Source organism: Pygocentrus nattereri, chromosome 6 (assembly GCF_015220715.1).
Source record: "Pygocentrus nattereri isolate fPygNat1 chromosome 6, fPygNat1.pri, whole genome shotgun sequence".
NCBI classification, from domain to species: domain Eukaryota; kingdom Metazoa; phylum Chordata; class Actinopteri; order Characiformes; family Serrasalmidae; genus Pygocentrus; species Pygocentrus nattereri.
Genome location: NC_051216.1, coordinates 14,970,596 through 14,997,685, shown reverse-complemented (window position 1 = coordinate 14,997,685; position 27,090 = coordinate 14,970,596). Strand labels below are relative to the sequence as shown.

General features: G+C 40.7%; 1 protein-coding gene across 1 annotated transcript; it reads right to left on the bottom strand.

The window, feature by feature from the left end:
• Positions 1-1,846: 1,846 nt before the first annotated feature.
• LOC108423911 (protein FAM171B-like) lies at positions 1,847-27,090 on the bottom strand. The gene is made up of 8 exons (XM_017691565.2): positions 26,835-27,090; positions 7,008-7,241; positions 6,681-6,773; positions 5,508-5,651; positions 5,239-5,409; positions 4,848-4,964; positions 4,604-4,727; positions 1,847-4,053 (listed from the first exon to the last, which is right to left on the bottom strand). Exons 1-8 carry the CDS (start codon positions 26,995-26,997, stop codon positions 2,787-2,789), a joined length of 2,313 nt encoding a protein of 770 aa, XP_017547054.2. The 5' UTR covers positions 26,998-27,090; the 3' UTR covers positions 1,847-2,786.

Genomic DNA, 27,090 nt, shown 5'->3' with positions numbered 1-27,090 from the left:
GTCCACCACTGAAGTTTGGTTAGTTGCCTCACAGCAAGGTCCTGGGACTGATTACCTGGCTGGATGGTCCTTTCTGAGTGGAGTTAGCATGTTCTCCCCATGTCTGCATGGGTTTCCTCCCACAGGCCAAAGACATGCAGCCAGGCGACCTGGAGATGCTAAATTGCCCCGGGTGTGAGTGTGTGTGACTGTATATGTCTGTCTGTCTGCCCTGTGATGGACTGGCAGCATGTTCAGGTGTTTCCTGCCTTCTACCCAGTGAGAGGCTCCATCACAACATTGCTTCTGAATTTAAGGTTACCTATACATATACTGCAGTAACAGCCTCCATTCCTCTGGGACAGCTTTACACTAGATGTTGGAACAATGCTGTGAGGATTTGATTGCGTTCAAAGAGCAGCAGTGAGGTCACATAATGATTTTGGATGATAAGTTCTAGATCACAAACGGCACTCCAACTCATTCCAAAGGTACTGGATGGAGCTCCATCACTTCAGTGAACGCAATTTAGTGCTCCACAGCCCACTGCTGGGGGGTTTATATCCATCTGGCAGACACATGGCATTGAGTATCTTAGGCTCATGATCGGCTGCTCTAGAGCACCCCATTGTATTGGCACAGCTATTCTATACAAGCTTTGTGGGCACAATTAAACACTTTAAAGTAGCTGAATTCACTAAGGGCTGTCTGGATACTCTTGGATATGTAATGTGTCATAAAGAAGGCCCAGCAGACACATTTTCTCAGTATACAGCAAAGAAAAGTGCTGATACAATTCTATTCTTCAGTCATCCAAAGCATTTGGCAACAGACTCTGTGTCAAATTTTGAATGCAAAGCCTCAAACGTCATCTGATGGGATCCCCAACCAGCGCAATCTCCTAGGCCTATGTTAAATATTAGAAGGGCTTTAAAATCACCTCTGACTCCTCTCCCGTATCACATTCCATGCTGATTTTGGCCCCTTCCTTCTGGTAGATGAGAGGGTTTTCATCATTAAAATGAGCAGTTATGAGAGAAACTCACTCCTGACTGCACTTCAGTGATTCCTGCATACCAGATTCTTTCAATTTGTATTACTAGAATATGTAGATCACAGTCTCCTATGATTGCAGGCCTGAGCTCAGACAGCAGCAGTTACTGTGCATTACTATGTTTCACTACTATTTCTCTGTTGTGCTATTATTTCTAACTTTTTGTGTTGTTTCTCATGTTTGCCTGTTTTGCGCCGTGTCTTATTTTGCACCTTTATTGTATTTTACTACTTGGAGAAGGAACCACAAGATGGAGACATTTAGTCACATTTTTAGAGCTAACATGGCACCAAAAGTCAGTGTTTTGTTTTCCCACCCATAGACCTCCAACTCTTTCCATCTACTAAATTATAGCCCAGCTACAACATTATGTTACCCCTGCTTGTCAGAATATGGATGACAAAGTTAATTTTAAACACTCTTCCACTCTGCCAATCATAGCACATAAGGGGATGATGTGTCAGAATACAAGTGGGGAAAAAAAGAAAAACCATTGTGGGTGGGCTATTCATGGTCTACAGAGGAATGTTTAACCTGTTTAATCTACACTGTATGGCTAATTAGGCCACACATTTCAGCAATAAATAATGATTCAGTTTGGGTATTGACTAAATGGACCCTGTGCATAGACTGTGAAATAGAGAAATGTAGTCATTAACTATAAAGTGGCTTTTTAATTCTTCTCATTAGGCTCCCTGATGCCTGGCTGACACCTGCATTCAATTAGTGAATTTTACAGAGCTGCACACAAACAGGCAAAACGCATTAGACAAATCTAATTCAGCCTATTTGAATAAGTGCTCCTCAGCTGTATGCTGATTGTCACAAAGGACCTTTTATTTAGTCATGAAAATGTTAATTTGGTGTTTGACAACAATAATGCAATGTAACAGAACATAAAGTAGGAAAAGTCATATTGGTAAGGCAGTATTGTATTTATACAATTAGGGGATTGACGCAAACATGTTGAGTACAACAGACTCTTATATTTTCTAACTATATTGCCTACCTATATTGTACAAATGATACAGTCTGTATAGAAACTGGTATACTGTTTTTTCAAAATGTACACACACGCACGCACGCACGCACGCACGCACGCACGCACGCACACATACACACACACACACTTTCTAAGCTGCTCCTCCTTCCGGGAGCCTATCCCAGCGGTCAACGGGCAGAAGGCAGGATACACCCTGAACAGGTCACCAGTCCCTCTGGGATCAATAAAGTAAAAATCAAATGTGATCTATTTTAGGTTTTGTTGATGTGTGTAATTCTTAGAAGTTAAAAGGTGTTTTAATATTAGTTCAAAGGAAACATCAAAACCAAGATTTCTGTTGTATAGAATTAAATTCTTTTAACTCATATTGCTTTAGAGAACTATTTATTTATAGTGTGGGCTGTTAATCACACAATGTTTGGTATTTTTTAAGTGGACCAAGTCTGTGTGTAACATTTAGCTTATTTATTTTTGGTAAATGTGATTCAGGTACCTGATTACAAAAAAAACAAAAAACAAAAAAAATGTAACTAAGTAATTAAGATCACATTTCTGTGTTTCAATATAAACACTAAATAAGAGGATTTCCCAAGCTCCCCTTTATTCCCTCAACACAATAACATAAAAAGAAGGAAATGAAAGAAAGATGAAATTTGGTAGGAAAACTGAACTGTTGGATATTGGATCAGCTGATCAATGCTAATGGGGTATGTTTCAACATAAACAACCTTTCAAACTCTGAGCATGCCTTTAGTTAAGCTTCCAAAGTGGCCTCTCCTCCCTTAGGTGCCAAGTGTTTTTCAGCGTGTCCACTCGTCCCTTCTCTTTTGACTTTCCAATTCTGTGTACTCGTGAGCTGGTCGCACACTCACTGCCCTCACGTGTCTTGGACATGTCTGCAGGCTGTCTGTCCTCTGGAAGGTTGGAGATGGTCCCGCTGCTGCTGTGGAGGGTGTTTTTGAGGATAGGCTCCTCTGGGCTGCAAGCTGTGGTTGTTCCACTCTCACTGCTGCTCAGATCGACATCTTCTGAGCAGAGAGGTCGACTCTGGGCCATGCTCCTCACATGCTTCCGAGCTGACTGCTGCTCATTCAGGTCAACCCCAGAGTCCAGACTGGTGTCATTGCTGTCAGTGAGGAGGTGACTTCTTCGAAGGTCTCGGACAGAGTGACGTACCTGAGCAGCAGGTTTGCCCTCCAAGGAGACGAACCAAGCCCTGGGGTGAGGGAAGGGCTTACTTTTGGACAATTCTAGCAGAGTCTGTTCTGAAATTCCCTGATGATGTTCGCAGAAGGAGTCCATCCCCACAGCTTCATTGAGGGTTCCTGGAACGGACACGGACTCCAGCAAGCCATTAAAGCAGCTCCAGCCTCCTGGACTGCTAGACAATCCAGGGTCCCCATATGTGATCTTCATGGTAACTACTTCTTCTTTGAGCTGTTGCTGGATGTCTGAAAGCTGATTTGGTTTTGGTAAAGTTTGTGCAAACGTGTCCTTGCTAACTGGCTTTTTCAGATTCTCATACTGGACAACTTTCCTGGGTAGTGTGGCGGACCTGCTGCCCGATGCTTTCCCTGATGACCTAAAGCCCTCTGGTACCTGTAATATAGCCACAGGCTGGTTGTAGAGGACTAAACTCTCTGGAAGAAATATATTTTCGTTCAGAGATACAGGCATCACTAGCTCACTGCTGGTGATACACAGGTGAGGCTGCTGTAAGGGCTTTGAAGATTCTGCAACTATTCCACCAAAATTTTCATAGATATGAAGTGCTGGAAGCCCACTTTTCTTCTTAAAGGTACTGAAGTTCCCTTTGATCTCACAGTTGACAGACCGATTCTTTTGACAAGTACTTTGAGATGCAGCTGTGTGAGACCTCTCCTCAGGAGAGTGCTCTGGGTTTTTGAAGGAAATGTCCAGGTGGTCACTGTTGTTTGTGTAGGTGGTCTGATCTTTCTTCTGAACTGCTTTTGTTGTGCTGCTGACTCTCTTCCTCTCTAATTTACATAGAGAGTCCCTAAAGGAAACAAAAAAATAGTAGTATTTTCAGCTGAAGTAGTCAGACATCGAACCACATGTTAGCAGGTTTTATACATGACAGAACATTATATGGTAGCTCCTAGGATGAAACTAGATCATGTATTGCTGGCTTGTGATGACACATTTACAGCTGACATAACAGCTGACAATTTAATATAACAAAATGCAGCAAAGATAAGCATCTATTATTTAATTCTAATCTAAATTTTATTCTTATGCAATTAGTAGAAATATATATTGCTGATAATTCTTAAGCTGACAATTAACCCTATTTAACTGGATCTAGTGGAACACATGAAATGTTGAATAAAAATGACTGTCCTTATAGTTTTTGGCACCTTTTTTGTCTGTTCCAACTTATCAAACCTCAATATTGTAATGCATATTGTGTGTTGTGAAAATGTGTTTTCGGGTATTACAATGTTATAAATCTACTACTCTTTCTAAGATGATTAACAATGAGGACAACAGTGTCACAGTGAGGACATTAATTTCAATGCAAAACTCAACCCAGAACAACGTCTCACCTACAGTAGCAAGTCACCACACCAAACAGTCCAATAGCAATCACTAATGTTCCACCTAGTGTTGCCATCAGAAGGTGCGTATGGTATGGAATGAAGTCTAGAGTGCTTTCACCTCCCATGTAACCTATTTTTCAAAAAGAGAACTCTGGTTACTGATGTTTTTCCCTGAAAAGGAGTGAAAGCACTGACATCAAAGGTCAAAAAAGAGGACAATGATGTTGAGGACAATGACAATGAGTTCTACCTGTGGGTGAGGGAAAAGGGGCAGCAATCCAGTAGCCAAGATGGGGAGCGACGTATACCCAGACCAAACGGCTGTCCTCCTTCTTCACTGTTCCCAGACCACGATTAACCCATGCTCCTGCATCAATGAAAAGGTATAATTAGTCATATTTTATTCATACAACACTTTTTATACAGTTTCTAATACAACTCAAAATGCTGTTCAATCATGAAATAAAGACAGACAATTAACAAGGCATGAAAAAAGAAAGCATGAGCTTATTCCAGGCATCATACAGACCTTTTCACTACTTTGGAAGAAGTTACTACTGTATGAAGATAATATTTTATATACAGGATATTTCTTAATTAAAATAGTAGTTGGGATGTGATTGTAGGAAGTCCAGACTTACCAGTCTTTCTGTTGAAGGACCAGGCTGGGATAGTGTCAGAAGGCTTTGATTGGCTGCTTTCTGAGAGAGGCAGAGTGATCTGGATAGGCCCTGTGACCTGGACTTCTCCTCCATTACACAGGAGCTGGACACTAACTGCAGCAACTGGCTTTAGTTCAATACTCCTATACCCTGTGAGTACGAAACACACTCACAAACATACATGACTGCTTTCAAAATGGTTGTTTCAGTAATACTAAATACATGCATTCAGTAATAATAAGTCTCACCTGACTTGCTAACGATAATTCCTGTGGTGTAGGGGAAGTAGTGTTTCTGAGGCCCAGTCAGGTAGGCTGTTAAGGACGAGATGTTGCTCACTGGTAAAGACAGCAGGCTCTTTGGGAACTGCACATTTGGCTGGGGCATGGAATCTGGTGACAGATAGGCAATGTAGAGAGCTTTTTATAGCCAGTAACCAATACAAGTACAATATAATTTGCTTGTTTACATGCTATTGTCTCAAACAAGCTCTCAAGGCATGCTACTCCAACTAGCATCTAACGTTTACCTAAATGTTTACATTAGACTACCTATATGAGATGTCATTCATTTCATAATGAATACAGTCAAATTATTTGTTTTATTGATTGAAGTGAAAATAAGTTAACACATCCTCTACAGAGAACACACTTCTGCATATTTAAATACACAATTACTGATTGCTTATTGATTTGAACATATTGGAAAAAAAAACATGGCCTGTGCAAAAGTTATGCCACATTTTATATTTTATTGCTTTCTTATATGTTAAATTCAAATTGAGCAAATAAAATAAATTGTGCACTAAAATTTCCCGAAAGATGCCACATTTAAGTTTGTTCCCTGTTGAGGATGTGTTCTAGAAAATATTTCTATAAATAATATATCTAGAAGATTAACAAAACAAATCAATTGACCATGGGTGTTTAAACTTTTGGACAGACTGACAGATTTGAGCATTTGACATATAATGAAAAACACATACACACATATTTCTTATTTCTTTAATTAAGGTGGTATTAATTATAAAACGTATAAATGTAAAGAAAAAATTATAAATGTAAAGTCAGCTCACAGCAACTTTTCATAAAAAATCTTGAAAACGGTCTATGATCTTTTATATCATGTTGCAGGTTCTGAAGGATCTGTTTGAAAACTGTTGCCATAGATGAGATGCGTGATGGATAAGAGGGAGATAAACAGACATCACTGCTGGCTGTGTAGTGCTGATGATTGTTATATACTTGTATCAGTATTTATATGAGGTGCCCAATAAAGATTTTAGGTCACCATGGCCCCCAGTGTGATTGCCCTCATTCCCCCTGCCAAAATCTTCTATACCCCCCCAAAAGTTGCATCGCTGCTACCTTTGTACTGTACCACAGTTTTCTTCTGACAAAATGCAAGATATGTCTCCATACCAGAGGTTTTGCCTGTTATGAGGACAGAATCTTCAAATAGCCATATGTTTCCTTGGTGTTGGGAGAAAAGTGACAAAGTCACAGATGAAAATACTGAAAAACAAATAAAAACAAAACCAAACATTACCACACATTCTTAATACAATGGTACCGATCACAAAAATATTCCTCTCACTATGCAGCTACACTTAGGCTCAGCTAGATGGCGACAGCCCACTGCGCAAAAATGAGTTCATTAGACTTGTTCACAGTTGTTCATAGAAACCTTTTTCTCTCTTAAACTTCCCTGTCAGTTATTTGTTTTACTCATCATTTGTTTTTACTTACTTGGTCTCTTGGTGGTTTTCCAAGGCAGTGCTGTTTGGATGTAGCCATCCTTGCTGGCCACCAGGGTGAGTGCCCTGCCCTGTGCATATGGTATGCTGAGTACACTGGATCCATCACTGCTGGTCTTAGTGGAGCTGATAAGTGTGTAGTGTGCAAAGACGTCCACAGACACCTCACTCAGAAGCTGGTGGCTCACTGCATTCTTCACCTGAACCCTGAGGGTGAATGCTGTGTCTGAAGCATCAACAGAATCAAAGTTAGAGCTGATGTTCATTAAGACACAAGGTTTTTTCTTCTGTTTCAACACACCTGCATCAAGTAATGCAGGACTGAGGAAGGCGGAAGACTGAAAACCTTTGGGTTTTCTGGGTCTATTAACCACACTGAAAGATCGTAATTAGAGTGCAGAGAAAATGAAATATGTTGGGGTTTTTTTGGTTCTTCTTAAGAACGGTTGGTAAATGAGGCCCAATGTTTACACTAAACTCTTATTCTCAGTTTTGCTGACCTTTAACATAGCTGAATTCACTAATTAGAAGGGGTGTCTGTAAACCTTATAGTGCAATATAGTGCAAAATTATGCCCATGCATGCATAAAGAGTATACCAAACAGAAATAGCAGGACAGAAATAGTACACTCATTAGTACAGCAAAGTTCTGATCTAGTAAGCTTAGTTTTTGTCAGAAATATGTCTGTATATCATTACTGTTGGAAAAAAAACCTTGTATCTGTTAACTTTGTATGGAGGTTAATGGAACAATACTTTTTTCCAATATATTTCCATGTAATTGTGGACCATTTTTATTTGTCCATTCATCATCAAATTAAACGGTGTAAAGAGTTGATGGTTTCAAATTCAGTTAAAAACATAAAAATGAAGAACAAAATGCAAACACAAGGTTTTGTTTTCACAACAAAAATATACTGTATCACTCAGTAGGTATGTAACAGTCTATGCAGCCTGTAACAGTCTGAATAATGCAACAGCATAACAATCTGTTTACAGCGTGTTACAAGTGTTGGTATATGTACAATGGATATGTGCACCTTACACATTAGCTTCCCAAATGGATGTGGAGGACATCCAAAGACAAAGCAGCAGCTCATTAGTCATATTAGCAGATTTAACCTCCATTATGTACTAAATAGATGCCAATGAGAGAAACTCTACAGCTGATTTGATCTAAAACCAACAGTTTTGCTCCAGGACTGTCAACAGCAACAAGACTTCCATTTCACAAACATCCTAAGTGAATTTATCATGCATTTTTAATAAACACCAGGGAGGTTATAATAAACACAACAGAGAGAGGAAAAAGATGAATACTGTCAACCACTGCCTGTACAGGTTCTCTGCTTTCAGTGTTCTCTGTCCTTTGTTCTCTCGCTGCTGCTTTCCCTTTCTTTCTTTGTCCTCTCCTTATCCTGGTCCCCTTCTTTCTGTCTTACTGTCTTTTTATCACCTCATCCCTCTCTTACGCCTTAGTTCTGTCTGTTTTGTGATCTATTGTCATAATACACACTCCATGAGCTAACTCTCCTGGGACTGCACGTTACCCGTGTCAGCAGGAGCACTCTTTACACAGCACCTAGTGTGGGATGGCTAATTAAACCAGCAGTAGGGAGTGGGTGAAGAGCTGAAACTAAGCTGTCAAGCCAAAAAAAAAAGACATCACTGCCAGCCTTCTGCTGTGAGTCCCTCACAGTGTCCACCCACGCTGCAGCCCCACCGCTAACCTCCAGATGGGTTACTAAACAGGAAAACATTGCATTCAGTCCACAATGTAAAGAACAGGCCTACGGCAACTGATCAGAGAAATGAATGACACCTTTTATCTATACGACTACAAGACAATATATTTTAACTGCAAAAATAACGGCCAAAAACACATTCTTTAAAACAATGGCATAAAAGAACCACTTCTGTACCCTCATGAACCTTTTTGTACAGTACTGTACACAATTCTGGGACTGGCCTTCATTTATTTAGAGTCAAAACAGATAAAGTCAAAAGAAAATAAGTAATTTCCTGAACAAATTTCCTAAAAAGAGCAAATGTGACTCCTCGTAACCATCCAAGGCCGTGTAGACCACCAAAACTGTCTCAATAAAAACAATAAGATAAACAATACTTCATGTATTCCTCTCCTCTCTCTCAAAAAAGCCATAAGTTAAATACAGTAGAAAAACAAGCTCTACTCTTCAAATCTGAAAAAAATCAACAGATGTTTCTGTCCATCCTTCCACTGTGAGAAGACAGCTCAAAATTATTGGCCTGAAGGGATAACCAGCTTTCAAGAAGCACTTACTGAGAAAAGGAAATAGAGAAAAAGCAGAAAACCTGCAAATCTAACAAAGAAGTTCTAAAACTGAACTTTGCAGGTATGGAACAATTTCCCTGCAGATTTCTTTGAGAAACTGAAAGCAATTGTCCTGAAAAGAATGGGAACTGTAACAAATGTGTTGTGTGGACACAACAAATACTGACAAGTCTGATATTAAATTTAGTTGTTGAGGCTTCTGTGCAATTGCTTTCTGCTTTTACACTGAAAAATGCATATCTTGTACTTGGCTGTTTTGTTTTGGTATTAAAAATGAAAGGTGGTGGACGTTTGCACATTACTATATATGAGCTGTGTCAGAATAAAAAACCTTTTTAAACTTTACAGAACCTTCCACCTGATGTGAAGGTTCCATCGTAATTCAAGATTTTTCCTAGAAATATAGCTCCAATTTAGGTACCGCTGTGGAACCCTTATTATTAAGAATGTAGGTGAATGGTGCACGAGCGATATGAAACAGGAACAGAACACACAGAACGGGCAAGTTCTCTGATGCTGCCGTCCATTTTTCAGAAAGATAGTATGTCAGAGTGACAGCAGTGCTACACAGCTGACATGGTGGAGCTGGGAAAAGCACATCCGAGACAGATAATGACTACTCAAGGAACAGTTGTTAGCAAAGCCATTTTTCTTTTTAAAAAAGTGCTGTAATGACTTCTGAGCATATACAATTGACCCAACTTGCTATACAAAGCTGCAGTAAAGTGCTCTGCAGATGCAGAAGTCAATAGTTACAGAATTGCAAAAAGGCTTGTACAAGAATTTGAACCATGGCATCAATATGTGAAATCAATGCAAGAGGAGAGAAAGGGAGAATAATTTCTACAAAATTATGACCTGCGATAATGATGAGGGAAATAATTTAACTGGGTGCATTATTATTGATTTATGTTGATTTTGCACATTACATCCCTTTTATAATGCACCAAGTTGTAGGTAATCATTCATAGAAGTTCAGAGGGTTGTCCCACAGGACTTCACAGAGCCAGAAAAATACGTATGATGAATTTACACCATTAGTATGTACAACGTCTGTAAGATGGAAAGTTGTTCTCGTAAAAGAGAGGAGTTAAATTTAAAGCACTTTCCATTTGCGGACAGTACACATAATTTCATAAGAGTACAAAAGTTAATACATGCAGCGCTGACTTTCTAGTCTAAAATAACCTTCACATTTAATTATCCTCATGGGACTATTAAGAGATGCAGAATCAATTTTTACATGGAGTGGATGAAGGAGGGCTACAGGTTTGCCCAATAGACTCAGAGTCATGAATTGATAATTAACTAAGCCCTTTTACACAGTAGGTACAGTTTTAATTGACTGAAATTAATTCAAAAGGCTATATCCCTATTTATGAGCATCAGTTTGCTGAGTCGGATCACTGGCCCTAAGTGATTTCAGTTACTCAGATGGCTAAAGCAAATATAAGCTGTAATTTCTAGCAGTTAATCATTGTAGACTGTGCACTCCAGTTTAAGTGTATATCACATTTTAAGTGTAAAAGTATAAAGAGGCTAAATAAAGTCAACATGGAAATACTGCATGAGAATCACTGACAGTCACCAACTCCAGCTGTCATTTATAAAGCAGCTTTTTTAATGCTTTTTCACAGTAAACAAAAACTTGCACAAAAAATGCAATTTTTAATGTATTTTTATTCAATAATATTCATGGAGTATATTTACAAAATCAGAAGGGAACTGGATTTTTGTCTTCGCTGGTGAGCAAAAAAATAACATCTATCAAACATCACTGTTGAAAACATATCTCTGTTTTTTAATCACTATGTGATGAAATACATAATTTGAAAATACCAGCTGCCCTTTGCATTGTGTGGAAGTTTTATGATGAATGGACCAAAAGAAAAGTCAGAAATGACTTGGATTCAAATGCCATTGCATTGACTTCCATTTTTTTCTTTTTTTTGTAAAATAACCATTTTAGAGATACAAAGTTTTGTTCAAACAGCAATGAAAAGTGTTTTTATACTATTTTTTGCAGCTGTTGTAGATGATTAATTGATATGAAGAAAGCAGCTTGCTGTCTGTTTTATCTCAACACAGGCATTTTTGTGGAGAGGTGTGGATTGTTTCCACAGCAGGGGGTCCTCACCCCTCATCTTTCGCCCAACATTGCTCACTAGCAGCTACACACAGAGTCACATTTTACTCAAAGGGAGCCAACAATGTTCTAGTCAATCTAATAACAGAGTTATGGGAAAATATTTTAATTGATTATATTGGCCCCATTAATTCCCAGACTTATTATATACTAAGGCTTATCATACAGAAACTACAGGGACTTCAAAGCAAACTGGTTAAGCTATTCTTGGGTAATAAAAGTGTGTAATTAGACTTGGGGCCGCTGGCAGACCCTGGCTATCTTCTAAGGTGCTTATCCTTCAGGATTGTGGCGGGGCGGGGGAGGGGTGAAGCGTGGAAGGCAGGATACACCCTGGACAGGTCACCAGTCCATCACAGGACAGACAGACCAACATATACTGCTGCTCTTTGTGTGGCCATGTGCTTGGGCCTGCATACCTCTGCCAAAAGATCTTTGAAGAAATGCCAGAGGACACCGCTACTGAATTTGATTACTGGTAAACCCGACTCTGTCACTGATGTTCAGTAGGATTTGCAGCATCTGATGTGGTCATTAATTATGCAGACTTTATCAATGTGACAGTCACAATGAACTAGAACATTTTACATTCCCGACTGCTGATGCACATCAGCCATAATGTCTGTGTATTGTTTTACATAGTATATTACACCTTTCAACACACTGTATACTGTTGAGAAATCACAATTAAGACAGTTTAAGGTCATTCACAACACAACAGATGTCATACTTTCAATGACATCATCACAAGCATAAAAACTATGCGGTTTACACAGCAGTGGTGCCAAAAGAGAGACAGCCAGTTTGACAGGCCTGATAAATCTGTCTGGGATTGAATGATGACAGATTACTATAATCCCCTTGTACAGAGATCCATTCCTCCTCCATGAGACCCTCTGGTGCAAAAGCTTTGCAATGTGTAGAACCAAGCTTTTGGGCTTCTACATGGACATGACTGTTAAATCTGCAGGATATGGTACACAGAGGAGTGTACCTAGGGCTGTCACTACAGATTACATTAGTAATTGAGTCATCTACTGATTATTTTTGACAATCAAGTAAAAGTATCAAGCAGAGTTTTAAAAAATGGCCAAATAATGAAAATGGTACAAAAATAAATGATACCTTTCCAAAGCCTCCCAAAAATTCAAAAATATGCTGGCTGTTAGGTTACTACAAAACACATGTGGCTTTAATTGCAATGTGGTGTGATGCTGTTCATACATACATACATACATACATACATACATATATATATATATATATATATATATATATATATATATACACACACACACACACACACACACACACACACACACACACACACACACACACACACTCTTCTGTGTACCATATTCTACTAATTTAACAGCAGACATGTCCATGTAGAGGCTCAAAAGCTTGGTCTTACCATAAAAAAGGAGAGTCTGAAATATGGATTATTATGGATTTTTCCACTTTAGTTTAACAGCAGAAACAGTATCTGCTTGGAATTCAGATAGCTTGCCATACACATATGAAATAAATGCTTTAAAATACTGTTTGTACTTTATTGTATCCTCTAGGAGGAGAGAAAGAAGAGGCGTGTGTTTGTACTTTCATATAAAAATACTTTGTATGTATGTTTGCATCGAGTAACAGAATCTCTCTCTGTGTTTGATTTCATTCTGCTCTGTTAATAAGCACTTGGCCTGCTTTGCTGTTGCTCACACCTCTCAGTTTAAAACTTTAGCATTTTTTTGACTGAAAAGATCATAATAGTTTCTTTAGTCATTCTGCTGATAGATACTGAATTCTCTATAGCTTGTTTTACGTCTACTTCAGTCACTATTTCCGCAACTATACTTTACTCGAGGATGGGTTTAGGCTTTTCTTCCCACCTACCGGTGATACATGATATTTACTTTATCCTTGGGCGTCTCCTTTATTTGCCCTTTCATGTCTATTTTTCCAACAAAGGCTACAACAGCATCAAATCTGTGGTGTCAGCTTCACACTACATCCTGAGAGGGTTATTTGCTGATGATGCTGAACGCCGGCCACGTTTACTGTTCCAGCACTGGATGGTTATAGTGTGTTTCAATTACTAGCCTTGCATGCCCTTGTTGAGTCACAGTGGTGCTTACATTTGCGTTTAATTTAATTGCATTTAAATGCTTATCAGCCCAGGCAATGGCCCAAGGACTAACTGGCAGTGGGGATATCTTCTCTTATTAGGTTATTATTGAATTTGCCTGCTGCTTTTATGCTGGAGAAACTTATTTGTGTGAGGAGAACAGTGAAAGATGACCTTTTAAAGTCATGCTCAAACAGCGTTCAACACTTTGTAGTGACTGAGAAATCACAGTAACTACTTATAGCAGAGGAATCAAAGTGGAAAGCATAAAGAAACAATAAAATGCCAGCAGGGCTAGATAAGACAGAGCATCACCAACAGCATGAACGTGTCTTTCATCACTGGCCTACTTTCATAGCTACATAGATGTTTTGTCCTGGTGATATTATTAATGTTGTACCCTTAGGCACAGATATTGTATTATGATATAAGCTTGGCTGGGTTCAGCCACAGCTGCACTGGATTCATCCTCAATTTGAAAGTCGGAAAAATGTATCATGCAAGTTCTGCAACTAGCATGACATGTTTTGGTAAAAGTTTCTTTTACAGTCCTTTATGTTTTAGGTATTAACCAGTGAAGTGGGAGGTATAAACTCCAAAGTACAAGGTAATTTTTAGGCAATATGATAATTAGTGCAGGGATATTTTAACTACATTACAATGAAATGCCAAATAGGTTCCTGGATATTAACTACATTACACTGAAGTGCCAAACAGGTTCTAGATATTAACTACATTACACTGAAATGCCAAACAGGTTCCAGATATTAACTACATTACACTGAAATGCCAAACAGGTTCCTGGATATTAACTACATTACACTGAAATGCCAAACAGGTTCCTGGATATTAACTACATTACACTGAAATGCCAAATAGGTTCTAGATATTAACTACATTACACTGAAATGCCAAACAGGTTCTAGATATTAACTACATTACACTGAAATGCCAAACAGGTTCCAGATATTAACTACATTACACTGAAATGCCAAACAGGTTCCTGGATATTAACTACATTACACTGAAATGCCAAACAGGTTCCTGGATATTAACTACATTACACTGAAGTGCCAAACAGGTTCTAGATATTAACTACATTACACTGAAATGCCAAACAGGTTCTAGATATTAACTACATTACACTGAAATGCCAAACAGGTTCCAGATATTAACTACATTACACTGAAATGCCAAACAGGTTCCTGGATATTAACTACATTACACTGAAATGCCAAACAGGTTCCTGGATATTAACTACATTACACTGAAATGCCAAATAGGTTCTAGATATTAACTACATTACACTGAAATGCCAAACAGGTTCTAGATATTAACTACATTACACTGAAATGCCAAACAGGTTCCAGATATTAACTACATTACACTGAAATGCCAAACAGGTTCCTGGATATTAACTACATTACACTGAAATGCCAAACAGGTTCCTGGATATTAACTACATTACACTGAAGTGCCAAACAGGTTCCAGATATTAACTACATTACACTGAAATGCCAAATAGGTTCTACCTATTAAGCTGATAAAAAGTTGGAGTAACCAAGGTGAAGTACAAACATACACTACGTTCCACTGTAATGTTGTAACTATGTTCCACTGTAATGTTTAAACAGGAATTAAGATTTTTTTACTTCTACCCCATATAATTACCCAGTACATTTTAAGTGATAATTATTAGGCACCCCCTCCCATCGACCCACCACCGATGGGAGGCGCAGTAGTAGGGGTTCGGTGCTTTGTGGATTTGGCAGTGTCCGAAGGCGTGGGCCTTGACGTTCTGATCCTCGGTTGCTGAAACTGGCTTTTGGAACTTGGAATGTTACTTCACTGGCGGGGAAAGAGCCTGAGTTGGTGCGCGAGGTTGAGAGATACCGGCTAGATATAGTCGGGCTCACCTCAACACACAGCTTGGGCTCTGGGTCCAATCTCCTTGAGAGGGGCTGGACTTTATTCTTTTCTGGAGTTGCCCATGGTGAGAGGTGGTGGGCAGGTGTGGGCTTTCTCAACTCGGTGCCTGTATGTTGGGGTTTTCTCTGGTGGACGAGAGGGTAGCTTCCCTACGTCTTCGGGTTGGGGATTGGGTCCTGACTGTTGTCTGTGCTTATGCACCAAACAGCAGTTCAGAGTACCCAGCCTTCTTAGAGTCCTTGGGAAGGGTGCTTGAAAGTGCTCCTCCCGGAGACTCTATTGTCCTAATGACAATAGTGGCAATGACAGTGAGACCTGGAAGGGTGTGATTGAGAGGAATGGCCTCTCTGATGTGAACCTGAGTGGTGTTCAGTTTTTGGACTTCTGTGCAAAGCACAGTTTGTCCATCACGAACACCATGTTTGAACACAAGGATGTCCATAAGTGCACATGGCACCAGGACACCCTAGGCCGCAGTTCAATGATTGACTTTGTAGTCGTGTCATTGGACTTGCGGCCATGTGTTTTGGACACTTGGGTAAAGAGAGGAGCTGAGCTGTCAACTAAGAAGGAGTCCTACCGGGCATGGTTGGTCTGTGGGACACCAGAGGGAGCTGGCAGGTATCGACAGGCCAAGCAATCTGCGGCTTCAGTCGTCACCAAGGCAAAAACCCGTGTGTGGAGAAGTTTGGTGAGGCCTTGGAAAGTGACTTTAAGTCAGCTCCGAAAAGATTCTGGCAAACCGTCAGGCAAGTCAGAAGGGGAAAGCAGTGTACCACTACCACTGTATATAGTGGAGATGGTGTGCTGTTGACTTCGACTGAAGACGTCATTGGACGGTGGAAGGAATACTTTGAGGACCTTCTCAATCCCACCGACACATTCTCCAGTGAGGAGGCAGAGTCTGGGGACACGGGAATAGGCTTGTCCATTACTGAGGCCGAAGTCGCTAAGGTAGTTAAAAGGCTCCTTGGTGGCAAGGCTCCAGGGGTGGATGAGATCTGTCCGGAGTTCCTCAAAGCTCTGGATGTTGTGGGGCTGTCTTGGCTGACACACCTTTTCAACATTGCATGGACATCGGGGGGTGGTGCCACTGGATTGGCAGACTGGGGTGGTGGTGCCTCTTTTTAAAAAAGGGGACCGGAGGGTGTGTTCCAACTACAGGGGAATCACACTCCTCAGCCTCCCTGGTAAGGTCTATGCAGGGGTACTGGAGAAGAGAGTCCGGCCTATAGGCGAACCTCAGATTCAGGAGGAGCAGTGCGGGTTCCGCCCTGGTCGTGGAACACTGGACCAACTCTTCACCCTCTACAGGATTCTGGAGGGTTCATGGGAGTTTGCCCAACCAGTCCACATGTGCTTTGTAGATTTGGAGAAGGCATTTGACTGTGTTCTCTAGGGTATTCTGTGGGAGGTGCTCCGGGAGTACAGGGTACATGGCTCTTTGTTACGAGCCATTCAGGCCATGTACAAACAAAGCAGGAGTTTGGTTCGCATGGCCGGCAGTAAGTCAAACTCATTCCCAGTGAGAGTTGGACTCCATCAGGGCTGCCCTTTGTCACCGATTCTATTCATAATTTTTATGGATAGAATTTCTAGGCGCAGTCAGGGGATGGAGGGTGTCCGGTTTGGTGACCTCAAGAATGAGGGATGAGAATCAGTACCTCCAAATCCGAGGCCATGGTTCTCAGGCGGAAAAGGGTGGAGAGCGCCGTCTGGGTCGGGGATAGGCTCTTGCCTCAAGTGGAGGAGTTTAAGTATCTCGGGGTCTTGTTCACGAGTGATGGCAAAAGGGAGCGGGAGATTGACAGGCGGATTGGTGCTGGGTCAGGCTCAAGAAAGAGCTGAGCCATAAGGGTGAGAAGTTCGGTCATCTGGGAGGGACTTGGAGTTGAGCTGCTGCTTCTCCACGTCGAGAGTAGCCAGCTGAGGTGGTTCGGACATCTGGTTAGGATGCCTCCTGGACGCCTCCCTTGGGAGGTGTCACAGGCAAGTCCACCTGTGAGGAGATCCCGGGGAAGACCCAGGACACGCTGGCGTGACTATATTGCCCATCTGGCCTGGGAGCGCCTCGGAATCCCCCCCGGGGGAGCTAGTGGAAGTGGCTGGGGAAAGGGAGGTCTAGGCCTCATAGGATGCTGCCCCCGCAACCTGAACCCTGGAGAAGCAGAAGATAATGGATGGATGGATGGACTTATTAGTCACACAAACAGGGAAATTTCATCTCCGCATTTAACCCATCCATAAAGTGAAACATCACATACACACTAGTGAGCACACACATACTAGGGGGCAGTGAGCACACTTGCCCGGAGCAGTGGGCAGCCCTATCCACGGCACCCGGGGAGCAGTTGGGGGTTAGGTGTCTTGCTCAAGGACACCTCAGTCATGGACTGTCAGCACTGGGGATTGAACTGGCAATCTTATGGTCACAGGGCCAGTTCCCTAACCTCCAGCCCATGACTGCCCTTATCAAATATAACTGCACAGCACTTGCACTTGCTCAGTTAATACGTGGAACCTGTTGGGCCCAAAACTATTAGCTAGTGCTTTAGAGATTGTACCTGACTCTTACCTGGTTAATACCTAATTTTACTGTGCCCTTATTTCAATAGAAATTGTGGCTGTCTGAATAAGGGTGGGTGTTTGAAGATTAAAGGCTGACCCATGATCATGTAAAGAGGGGAGAACGTTACATGTTTCTGTGAGGCCTTTAGGTTGCTGGAAGTTTGGTGACTTGTCACGCTGTTGTTAAAACTGTAGCCACATTAGTTTCAGTTCTGCCTTGGCCTCACTTTGTCACTCTCTCTCTCTTGCTGAGTTGGCAGGCAGTTTGGGCACACCTTTACATCTAACATGGTAGTATCGCTTTGTAAAGGCAGACTAGGTAAGGGGCGAGTGCTTCTCGCTCTACTTTTGTGAAGTTTAGCTCCAGTTAGGCAGGTTAGAAATTTTATTCTTTTCATTGCTTTGGCATCGTCCATAGTCCACCATTGCTGCTGGCTTTGTACAGTGTTCTCACTCCCAGTGTTCTCAGTATCGATAGCAGATTTGACTTTTTGATCAAACTGAGTCTTATAAATTAAGCTTGTTAGCCGGTTAGTAATTCACTTTATTGACGTAGTCTAGCTGGATGTTTTCTTTTAATGTATTATAAAATGTTCAATTTCCCTGTCCTATTCCACTACAAAACCTTTAAAGACGAATGTATATTCTCCTGCTGTCCATGTCTCTCCCTTTCACCCCTCATCACAGATTCCATGTTAAGTCCCCTTTACCTCTAGATACAAATACAGGGGGCACATAACATTAATCAAATTTGATACACTTTTCATGTTGATCAGTCTAAACATTTAATACTAACACTGCTGTGGCACATTAAAAATCCCAAGCCCGGTAGCTAGAAGCTTTGTCAGTTACTGGTAACTTTTCCAAGTTGGAATGACAGTGGGTCATGACAAATCTTTCAAAATCCAACATTCCTTCCTGTATTGCAGGCAGTTCTACTGAAAATGTAAAGTGATGTTTCAGCCTTTATGCTACAGACTGAAGCCTCACAACGACTACAGCTAAACTGAATGGTTTGACAACGCTACAATCCAAGCATATTTTACAAGGATAGAGTATAATCCCTATTGATACATTATCAAATTGATACATTATTAAATTAACATCTTCATGATATACAATATGTAAAATGATATCACATTACTTTTTTTCATCTACAAGTTAGATCAGACAAAAGGCTGCAACAAGGCCAAATTTACCAGAAGACTACAAAAATGAGAGGGATTTAGCATTTCAGGAAAACTAGGAAGGCATTATTTTTTATCTACATACCTGAACATCTGCTGATACAAGAACTTGTGCTAAATGTAGAAACTGGGAATAGCATTATGGAGAAATATAACATTTATTTAGTTAGGATTACAAACTAAGGGTGTAGGAATTTTTAAAAATCAGTATGTTATGTGGGTGTCTTGATTTGACACATTAAATAAAAGGCAGACTGTGGCAGTCGCCTGGCCTACAGGCACCATCGTCAGCCATGAGAGAGGGCAGGAAGGCAGTGCCCGGGGCTCACACACAAGTGACAGCAGAGGTGGATGTCAGATGCTAGAGAGAGCAGGAGAGTGACAACAGCCACGAGAGGCATGAGGACGACTGCTAGACTATGCCTCACATTTGATCCCTGTTACCGAGCCGAAGCGGGGACAGGGGTGGGGAAGATGATGCTGATCTGGTTTTGGCAATGTGACTGCTTTTGAAAGGAGCAGAGAGGGAACAGAGCGAGAGGAAGATAAGCAGCAGCATAACAGACTGGTGAGCTGAAAAGCTCGCACATGAGAAAAAGGGACTGAAAAGTTGCGTAGAAGCCACAGAGAGGTGGGCAGCTCTGAGCTTTGTTTGTGTCTTGTGTTTTGAGTGTAAAATAAGTGTGTTAAGAATGTGTTAGAGTGTGTTGCGCTGGTCTGAGTCGATCAGACACTGCAGTGCTGCTGGAGTTTGTAAACACCTCAATGTCAGTGCCGATATAGTGCAGAATAGCCGATTAACCAAAAATATCCAGCCAACAGCATCCTGTGCGCAGCATCCTGTGACCACTGATGAAAGACTAAAGGATGACCAACACAAACTGTGCAGCAGCAGATGAGCTATGAGCTAAAAACTCCAGCACCACTGCTGTATCTGAACCACTCGTACCAGCACAACGCACACTAACACACCACCACCACACCAATATTACTGCAGTGATGAGAATGATCCACCACCCAAACAGTACCTGTGCTGTGATGGTCCATGGGGGTCCTGACCACTAGAACAGGGTAAAAGGGGGCTAACAAAGGATGCATAGAAACAGATGGACTACAGTCTGTAACCGTAGAACTACAAAGTACACCTAGATAGTAAGTGCAGCTGATAAAATGGACAACGAGCATAGAAACAAGGAGATGGTCATAATGCTATGCCTGACTGGTGAATACCACCTCATACTTTATGTCAATAAATCCGTATTGTCAGAGAGCGCATAAATCACTGGTGCTGAAACCTGCAAAGACATAAAACAGACCAAAGTCAATCCAGAGGAAAAGTGGACTTCAGCAGAAGAGATATTCAGGCCAACATTCAAAAAGGTAATTAAATTATGTATAAATTAAACAAGAAGATTTAACCCACAAGTGAGGTTCCCAAACAGTTTATTTAAATTGTTACGTTTGAAATTCTACATCTGTTTAGACATATACCTTTACAGCAATATGGCTTTATGTAGTCAGCAAAACAGGCAAATATAGCCCTTTTGTAACTCTGAGCTTGAGGCTTGGATAAAATCTAGGCACACCAGGCCAAAATGCTTGGGTAACCTAGGATAAACAAATGAACAAGCTTGCTTGAGAAGGGAACACTAAATTCCACTGTGCTGTGGCCTGACCAGACTATAAGAACAGAAGCCTAAACAAGAGGAAACATAGAGTATATACGCCATAATAATATTAGAAACTTCTCAAATGTTAACATGACTTACAATTATTCTAGTTTATATCATTCACATCGAAGCAGAAATCTCCTTTATTCCAGTATCCAGTAGAGCCACAAAGGAAAGCTTTCATATTCCAACACACATCTCTTCTCCTATCCTATAAAATATTCCATATTCCAGCATAGATCTTGATTCCTTTAAAAAAAAAAACTCCCAAACTGAAGGCTTTTCCTGTCGTTTCGCACAGAAGCACACTCCCAGATGGCATGAATAAATCATTACCATCAGCCAGATGGAATCACAATTACTACAGTCATGAACCAACACAAACACTAATATAAGGTGGGGATGTGCATGGAAGCAAAATCAAAGTTTGCTAAAAAGCATACTTTTGGATTTCTGAAACTTATTAAAGGGTGTAATGGCTATTGTTACAGGAGCTTGACTTGGTTTCGATGTGTCCTAAATTTTAAAGGGCCTGTTTCATGCTTTGTCGCAATAGAAGTGTTTGATGTGATATGTAAAGATTGTTAACAGCAAACTGTACCATTCAGTTTACATAGTTTGCATATTTCTACAGTCGGTTTACAAAAAAATAAGCTGCAAAAACAGCCTGTTTTAAATTCACTGTTTTTGTGATGTCACAGAAAAAAACATTTACTTATATCTGCACGTTCAGCACACAGCAGTTTAGCCTCGCTCATTCAAGTGAAGTGAAGTGTAATGAGTGCTTTTTGAATGAGGCACAATACAAGGCAGCCAATGAGAGATCATGAACATATATGGAATCGTAACAAATACAGTCTCTGTAATTCTAAGGGATAAGAAGAGGTCAGAAAATAGTCAAGTAAAAAAGAATTATGACTCATTTGGTATATAAAAGCACACAAACATTATAAGCGCACTCTTTAAAGCCAAACACGACATAAACAGCAGGCTAAATAAATTGGTCCACCTCTTAAGTGTTTTCTATTTCTCTTGCTCTGAAGCCTTTTTAAAAAAAAATTGAAAAAAGAAAAAAAAAGAAAATGTGAACTTGTGCATACAGCACAAGTATCAGTCTGCTCTACATTTGTCTTAATCTTTTATTTAGATTCACTAACAAGGCACCTACCATACACTGAAAATAACAGATACCCTTTGATGCCAGGAGGACAGTAGCCTAGCACAAAAGTGGTAGGTTTCAAGGGCTGTTATGCTCTTTTGTGGGCCATTGATGGCCTTATACTTCATATTTATGTCCTTCAGTATGCCTCACCTGGCTTCATTCTGGTAACAAAATCGATTTAAAATAAAGAGGATATATGGGCTTAAATGTGTTCTGGTTAGGGGTGGGCAATGTGATGCTATTTTATTGTTATTGTCATAAATGATCTGATGCCTGAGCAAATCAAGGATATCACCAGTACATAAAGAACACTGACCAACTGCGAGAGTCATTACAAAGACAGCATAACTAGTACTGTTTAACTGGATTTAGCGCAGTGTAAACTGAAACTTGTAAAAAAATGACAGAGTAATCATTAGTAGTTTTTCACAGTATTCTTTTATACTTTGAAAGTGTTTGTTTTTTCCATTTATCCAAAACCTAATATATGATTTAAGTATCATGATATATCATGGTATGTTTGTCATATCGCCTGCCCCTAATTTGTTTCGTTTTAAACCTGTATTCTGGTGAAGACTTCCAAAAAAGTTGGGACAGTATGTGAAATGCAAATAAAAAGAAAAGCCAGTGATTAGTACATGCACTTTAACCTGTATGTTCCTCAATGAGTTCTTGCAAGGATTTTAGGTATTTTATACCCTACAGTGCATAATATTAACAAAAGATTCAGTGAATCTGGAGAAATTCAGGGAACTCCAACTCCCAGAAGCCCTCAGGCTGATTAGGCCCAACCTGTCACACCTGTGGACTCCTCTACTTAAGGCTGTGGCAAACAGCAGCCCTTTGTCAAACCTTTGCAGAGGGGTAACTGGTATGGTAAGGTAAATACCCTAAATACTTAGGGTATTTAAACAAAAAGCAAAGAGGGCTAAAAAAAAAACCCAAAAAATAGAGAGAAGCTGCCCCAAAACTGCTTAAAACCTAGAAAACTAAGAAGGCTTGAACAAGAAATGGTTCCAAGCCATACAAATGGTGTTTGCTTCTTAAAGAGCAAACAGGTGAAACAAAGTCTACCTTCCTCTCATAATCACAGAGGAAGTACTTTTTGTTTTCTGAAAACTTTTTTTTTTATCCCTTTCACTTTTCTATTCCAGCCTTTGTTTGCCTTTTTCTTCACCTTTTTATTTCCCATTCTTTGGTGTTTTTCCTGTTTTTACCTGTGCTTCCTGGGGGCACAGCAGTAACTCCTCAGACCACCAATCAGTACGTTGGCAGTTTGAGCCTGAAACTGAGCCACTTCAACTTCAGTGTGCACAATCAGCAAATTCTCACTCCATCACCTCAATAAATATGTCTAAAACCCTTTCCCATGGGTTTCCCCCTCTGCACTTGGGTCCGCCTCCCTGTCGTCCTCTACATAAAAAGAAATGGACAAAAACCACAACTGAATGCCTGTTACCTTTGACCCCTCAGAAGGCACTGCGTTAGAAACCCACATGCTTCTGTGATGGACATAACTGCTAGGGCTCTGGAACACTTTGACAAACCCTTTTCAATGAACGCTGTTACTGCATCCACAAACACAAGTTAAGCCTCTTCTGTGCACAGTGGAAACATCATGTCAACAATGTCCAGAAACTGTGCTGAATTCTGGACCCAAGTTCCTCTGAAATGGAGTCATGTGGAAACATGTATTGTGGTCTGACGAGGCAACTTTTCAGTCTGTTTATGGAAATAATAGACATTAAGTTGCCATCCTTTTCAGGGATGCCCATGCTTACTTTAACATGACAACAGCAAGAAACATTCTGCACATTGCAACAGCATGGCTCTGCAATCAAATGGGCTGGGCACTAGACTGGCCTGCCTGTCTTCTACTGAAAACATGTGACGCATAATGAAGTGCAAAATATGACAACAAAGGCCCCGTGTGGTTGTGCAGCTGAAGACTTGTATAACTGAAGAGAAAAAAAATCCACTTTTAAAACCAGATCCACTAGTGTCTTCGGGTCCCAAATGTATATTAAGTGCTGTTAAACGGAAAGGTGATGTAATACTGGTCACACAGAAATCACAGCCTTCTGGTTTTACCAGTGTTCCACATTCTGTCCCAACTTTTTTAGACTTTGTGGATTTGTGAAATCCTAGTGAGTGGTAGGAAAACTGGGTACAATGTTTCCACAACTGTTACGGAATCACTTGTCTTTCAAGTAGAGTTAGTTTCGCCTAACTGTCAGCTATTGGGTATTAAATGAAATGTAAACCAAAAATACTAAGCCACAAAAACAGCCCATTGACTGAATGTTGATAGACTGAGGTCTTAAAAGAATAGTTCATTTAACAATGCTAATATTACAAATAACAAACATTAGTAGATTAAGATGGGTATCTGTGTTGGGTATTCCTTTGACAAAACAATCCCTTCTTTTCCCCACCTTTTGGATGATCCTATGCCAAAAGAGATTAAGCAACGGGCAAATGCTCATTTGAACTGGCGACTGGCATATACAAGGCTGTGAGACTGTGGTTATGGTTATTTTTTATTTCTTGCTTTAAAGACATTCTTCCCAAATCTGTCCTCTTGGACCCCCAGGCTGACCACATTTGTTCAGCACTTTTTTTTTTTTCACTTAGGTATGTAAGAAGCTTGACTACAGCAAACCGAAGATGGTGTGGGATTCAATGGGACTTTGGTCAGGAATGACTGCTCTTAAGGATTTTAGAAAATTCTGAGCGCCCTGCTGCTCAGCTCGGTGAAAAACAGCAGATGGAGAGCAGAGCAGGAGGGAGCCATTTAGCAGATCCAAATGCAGCGCTAGAGCAGAGCAAAAGCACTGAGCTGCTTCCTGTATGAACATTCAGCCTTAGAGATGCAGTGGGACCAAATCCAAGGAAAAAATACTTTTGCACTTATGCAATATGCAGTCTTACTGTCTTCATTTCAGTAAAATTATTATTGGGCTTACAGTATAATGCACATCAAAGGTCTACGTATGTGATGAAGCCATATGCATAATTACTGTTAATTTCAAGTTTGCTAATTACCGTTTCAACAAACTAATTCTAGGACTCTTATGCATATAGTGTACGGTATAATAAGTGTATATTTAAGGTCCCATGGGTAACAACACAGGAGAATATAATTAAGTCCAGCAAACCAAGCAAAAGCAGCTTTGACTCTCAGACAAAAGAAATTAGTTTCTTTAAATAGCTGATGTTTACTGAGCCATGCAACGCCTACAATAAAGACCTATTGCAAGCTAATTCACCCTTATATAGTGAAGCAAGCTGTAATTCTCCTGCATTGTTCAGAGAAGTGTCTGTGTGTGTGGGTGGGTGTTGGTGGAAAGTGGGGAGTGGAGGTCCTGGGAGACTTTCTACTCTATTATGTAAGCTTTGCTATTAAACTCACTACCTGTTCAGCAAAAACAACCTGACAGTAATGATCACTACAGCCACAAACATACACCATTGTAGTCACCAATATAAACAAAGCATCTATAACTGAATAAAAGAATAAACACAAACTGTACAGGTACAATAAATTTAAGCTCCTACAGTTGTATGCAAATGTTAAGGGTGCCCATGGTTAAATTACCTGGTACACTGATTTTAGATTTTGTGAATGAATATACATTCACGGAGCTCTTATTATGTACACCTCATTGTATTTACACTCTGATCATTTTTTTAGCTCCACTTAGGTGCATTTTGTAGCTTTATAATGACAGACTGTAGTCCCTCTGTTTGTGCATAATTTCTCACATTTAGTGTTCACCAATGGTCAGGACCACTACAGAGAAGGTAGTATTTGGGCGTTGGATCATTCTTAGCACTGCAGTAACACTGATGTGGTGGTGGCAATTTAGTGTGTGTTGTGCTGATACAAGTGGATCAGACACAGCGGTGCTTCTGGAGCTTTTAAACACTGTCTCTACCTACCTTCTATCTCCACCTTGTAGACTGGAGACGGTAGCTCATCTGTTGTTGAACAATTCATGTTGATCATCCTCTAGTCCCTCATCAGTGATCACAGGACAGCAGTGACACTGAGGTGTTAAAAACCTCCAGCAGCACTGCTGTGTCTGATCCACTTGTACCAGCACAAAATACACTTACACACCACCACCACATCATTGTTGCTGAGAATGATCCACCACCCAAATGGTACCTTCTCTGTGAGGGTCCATGAAGGTCCTGCCCACTGAAGAACAGGGTAAAAGACCGCCAACAACAAAGTATGCAAAGAAACAGATGGGCAACAGACTGTAACTAGAATTACAAAGTGAACCTGCATGGTAAATGAGTGTAGACATAAGGTGGGTGTACCTAATAATAAAAAGCTCAGTGAGTATATATCAGCACTGTCAAATATATACATGAAAAATACTGGATAACAACATTGGCCCACTTCCCAATTTCCATATCTGTGCATCTCTATTAATAATAAAATAATAATACAGTCTGATCTTTACAGCTCTGGCCAGTGTATAGTGAGCACAGCAATGTTACTGTACTCTACAGTACTCTATGGGTCTCTAATCGTGAGATCAGTCATGGAGCTGTAAACTCACACAGCCCATTAATCCCAGTGTACCAGAACAGCAGCCTACAAGAACACTTGTAATAGCAGAGTTAGTGACTGACGTACAGGTCAGGACGTTGAAACCACAGAAGCAGCAGAGTACACGCAAACACGCCGTAGTCTAAGGACATGAACATACCCAGCACAGCTGGCGTGGCGGAGACCCCTCGCGCCTTCCGCGGGCGATAGTTGAGCAAGTCCTGTGGAAGAACGAAGCTGCGGCCGCCCTCGACCCCCCTCAACCCATCCTTACTGCATACAGACAAAGTTAGCAAGAACAGTAACGCAGGAAACGAGAACATGGCGATGAAAAACGGGAAAAGGGCGACATCACTGAGGGAGTAAAGCTACTGAAGAATACAGTCCCTCCTTGAATTCTCCATGTGGAGAACCGG

Coding starts and splice junctions, on each gene's coding strand:
- LOC108423911 (XM_017691565.2), bottom strand. CDS start 26,997: ATGTTCTCGTTTCCTGCGTTACTGTTCTTGCTAACTTTGTCTGTATGC. Junction 6,774..7,007: donor GAAAACCACCAAGAGACCAA/GTAAGTAAAAAC, acceptor TTTGTTTTTCAG/TATTTTCATCTGTGACTTTG. Junction 4,728..4,847: donor CCCTTTTCCCTCACCCACAG/GTAGAACTCATT, acceptor TTTGAAAAATAG/GTTACATGGGAGGTGAAAGC.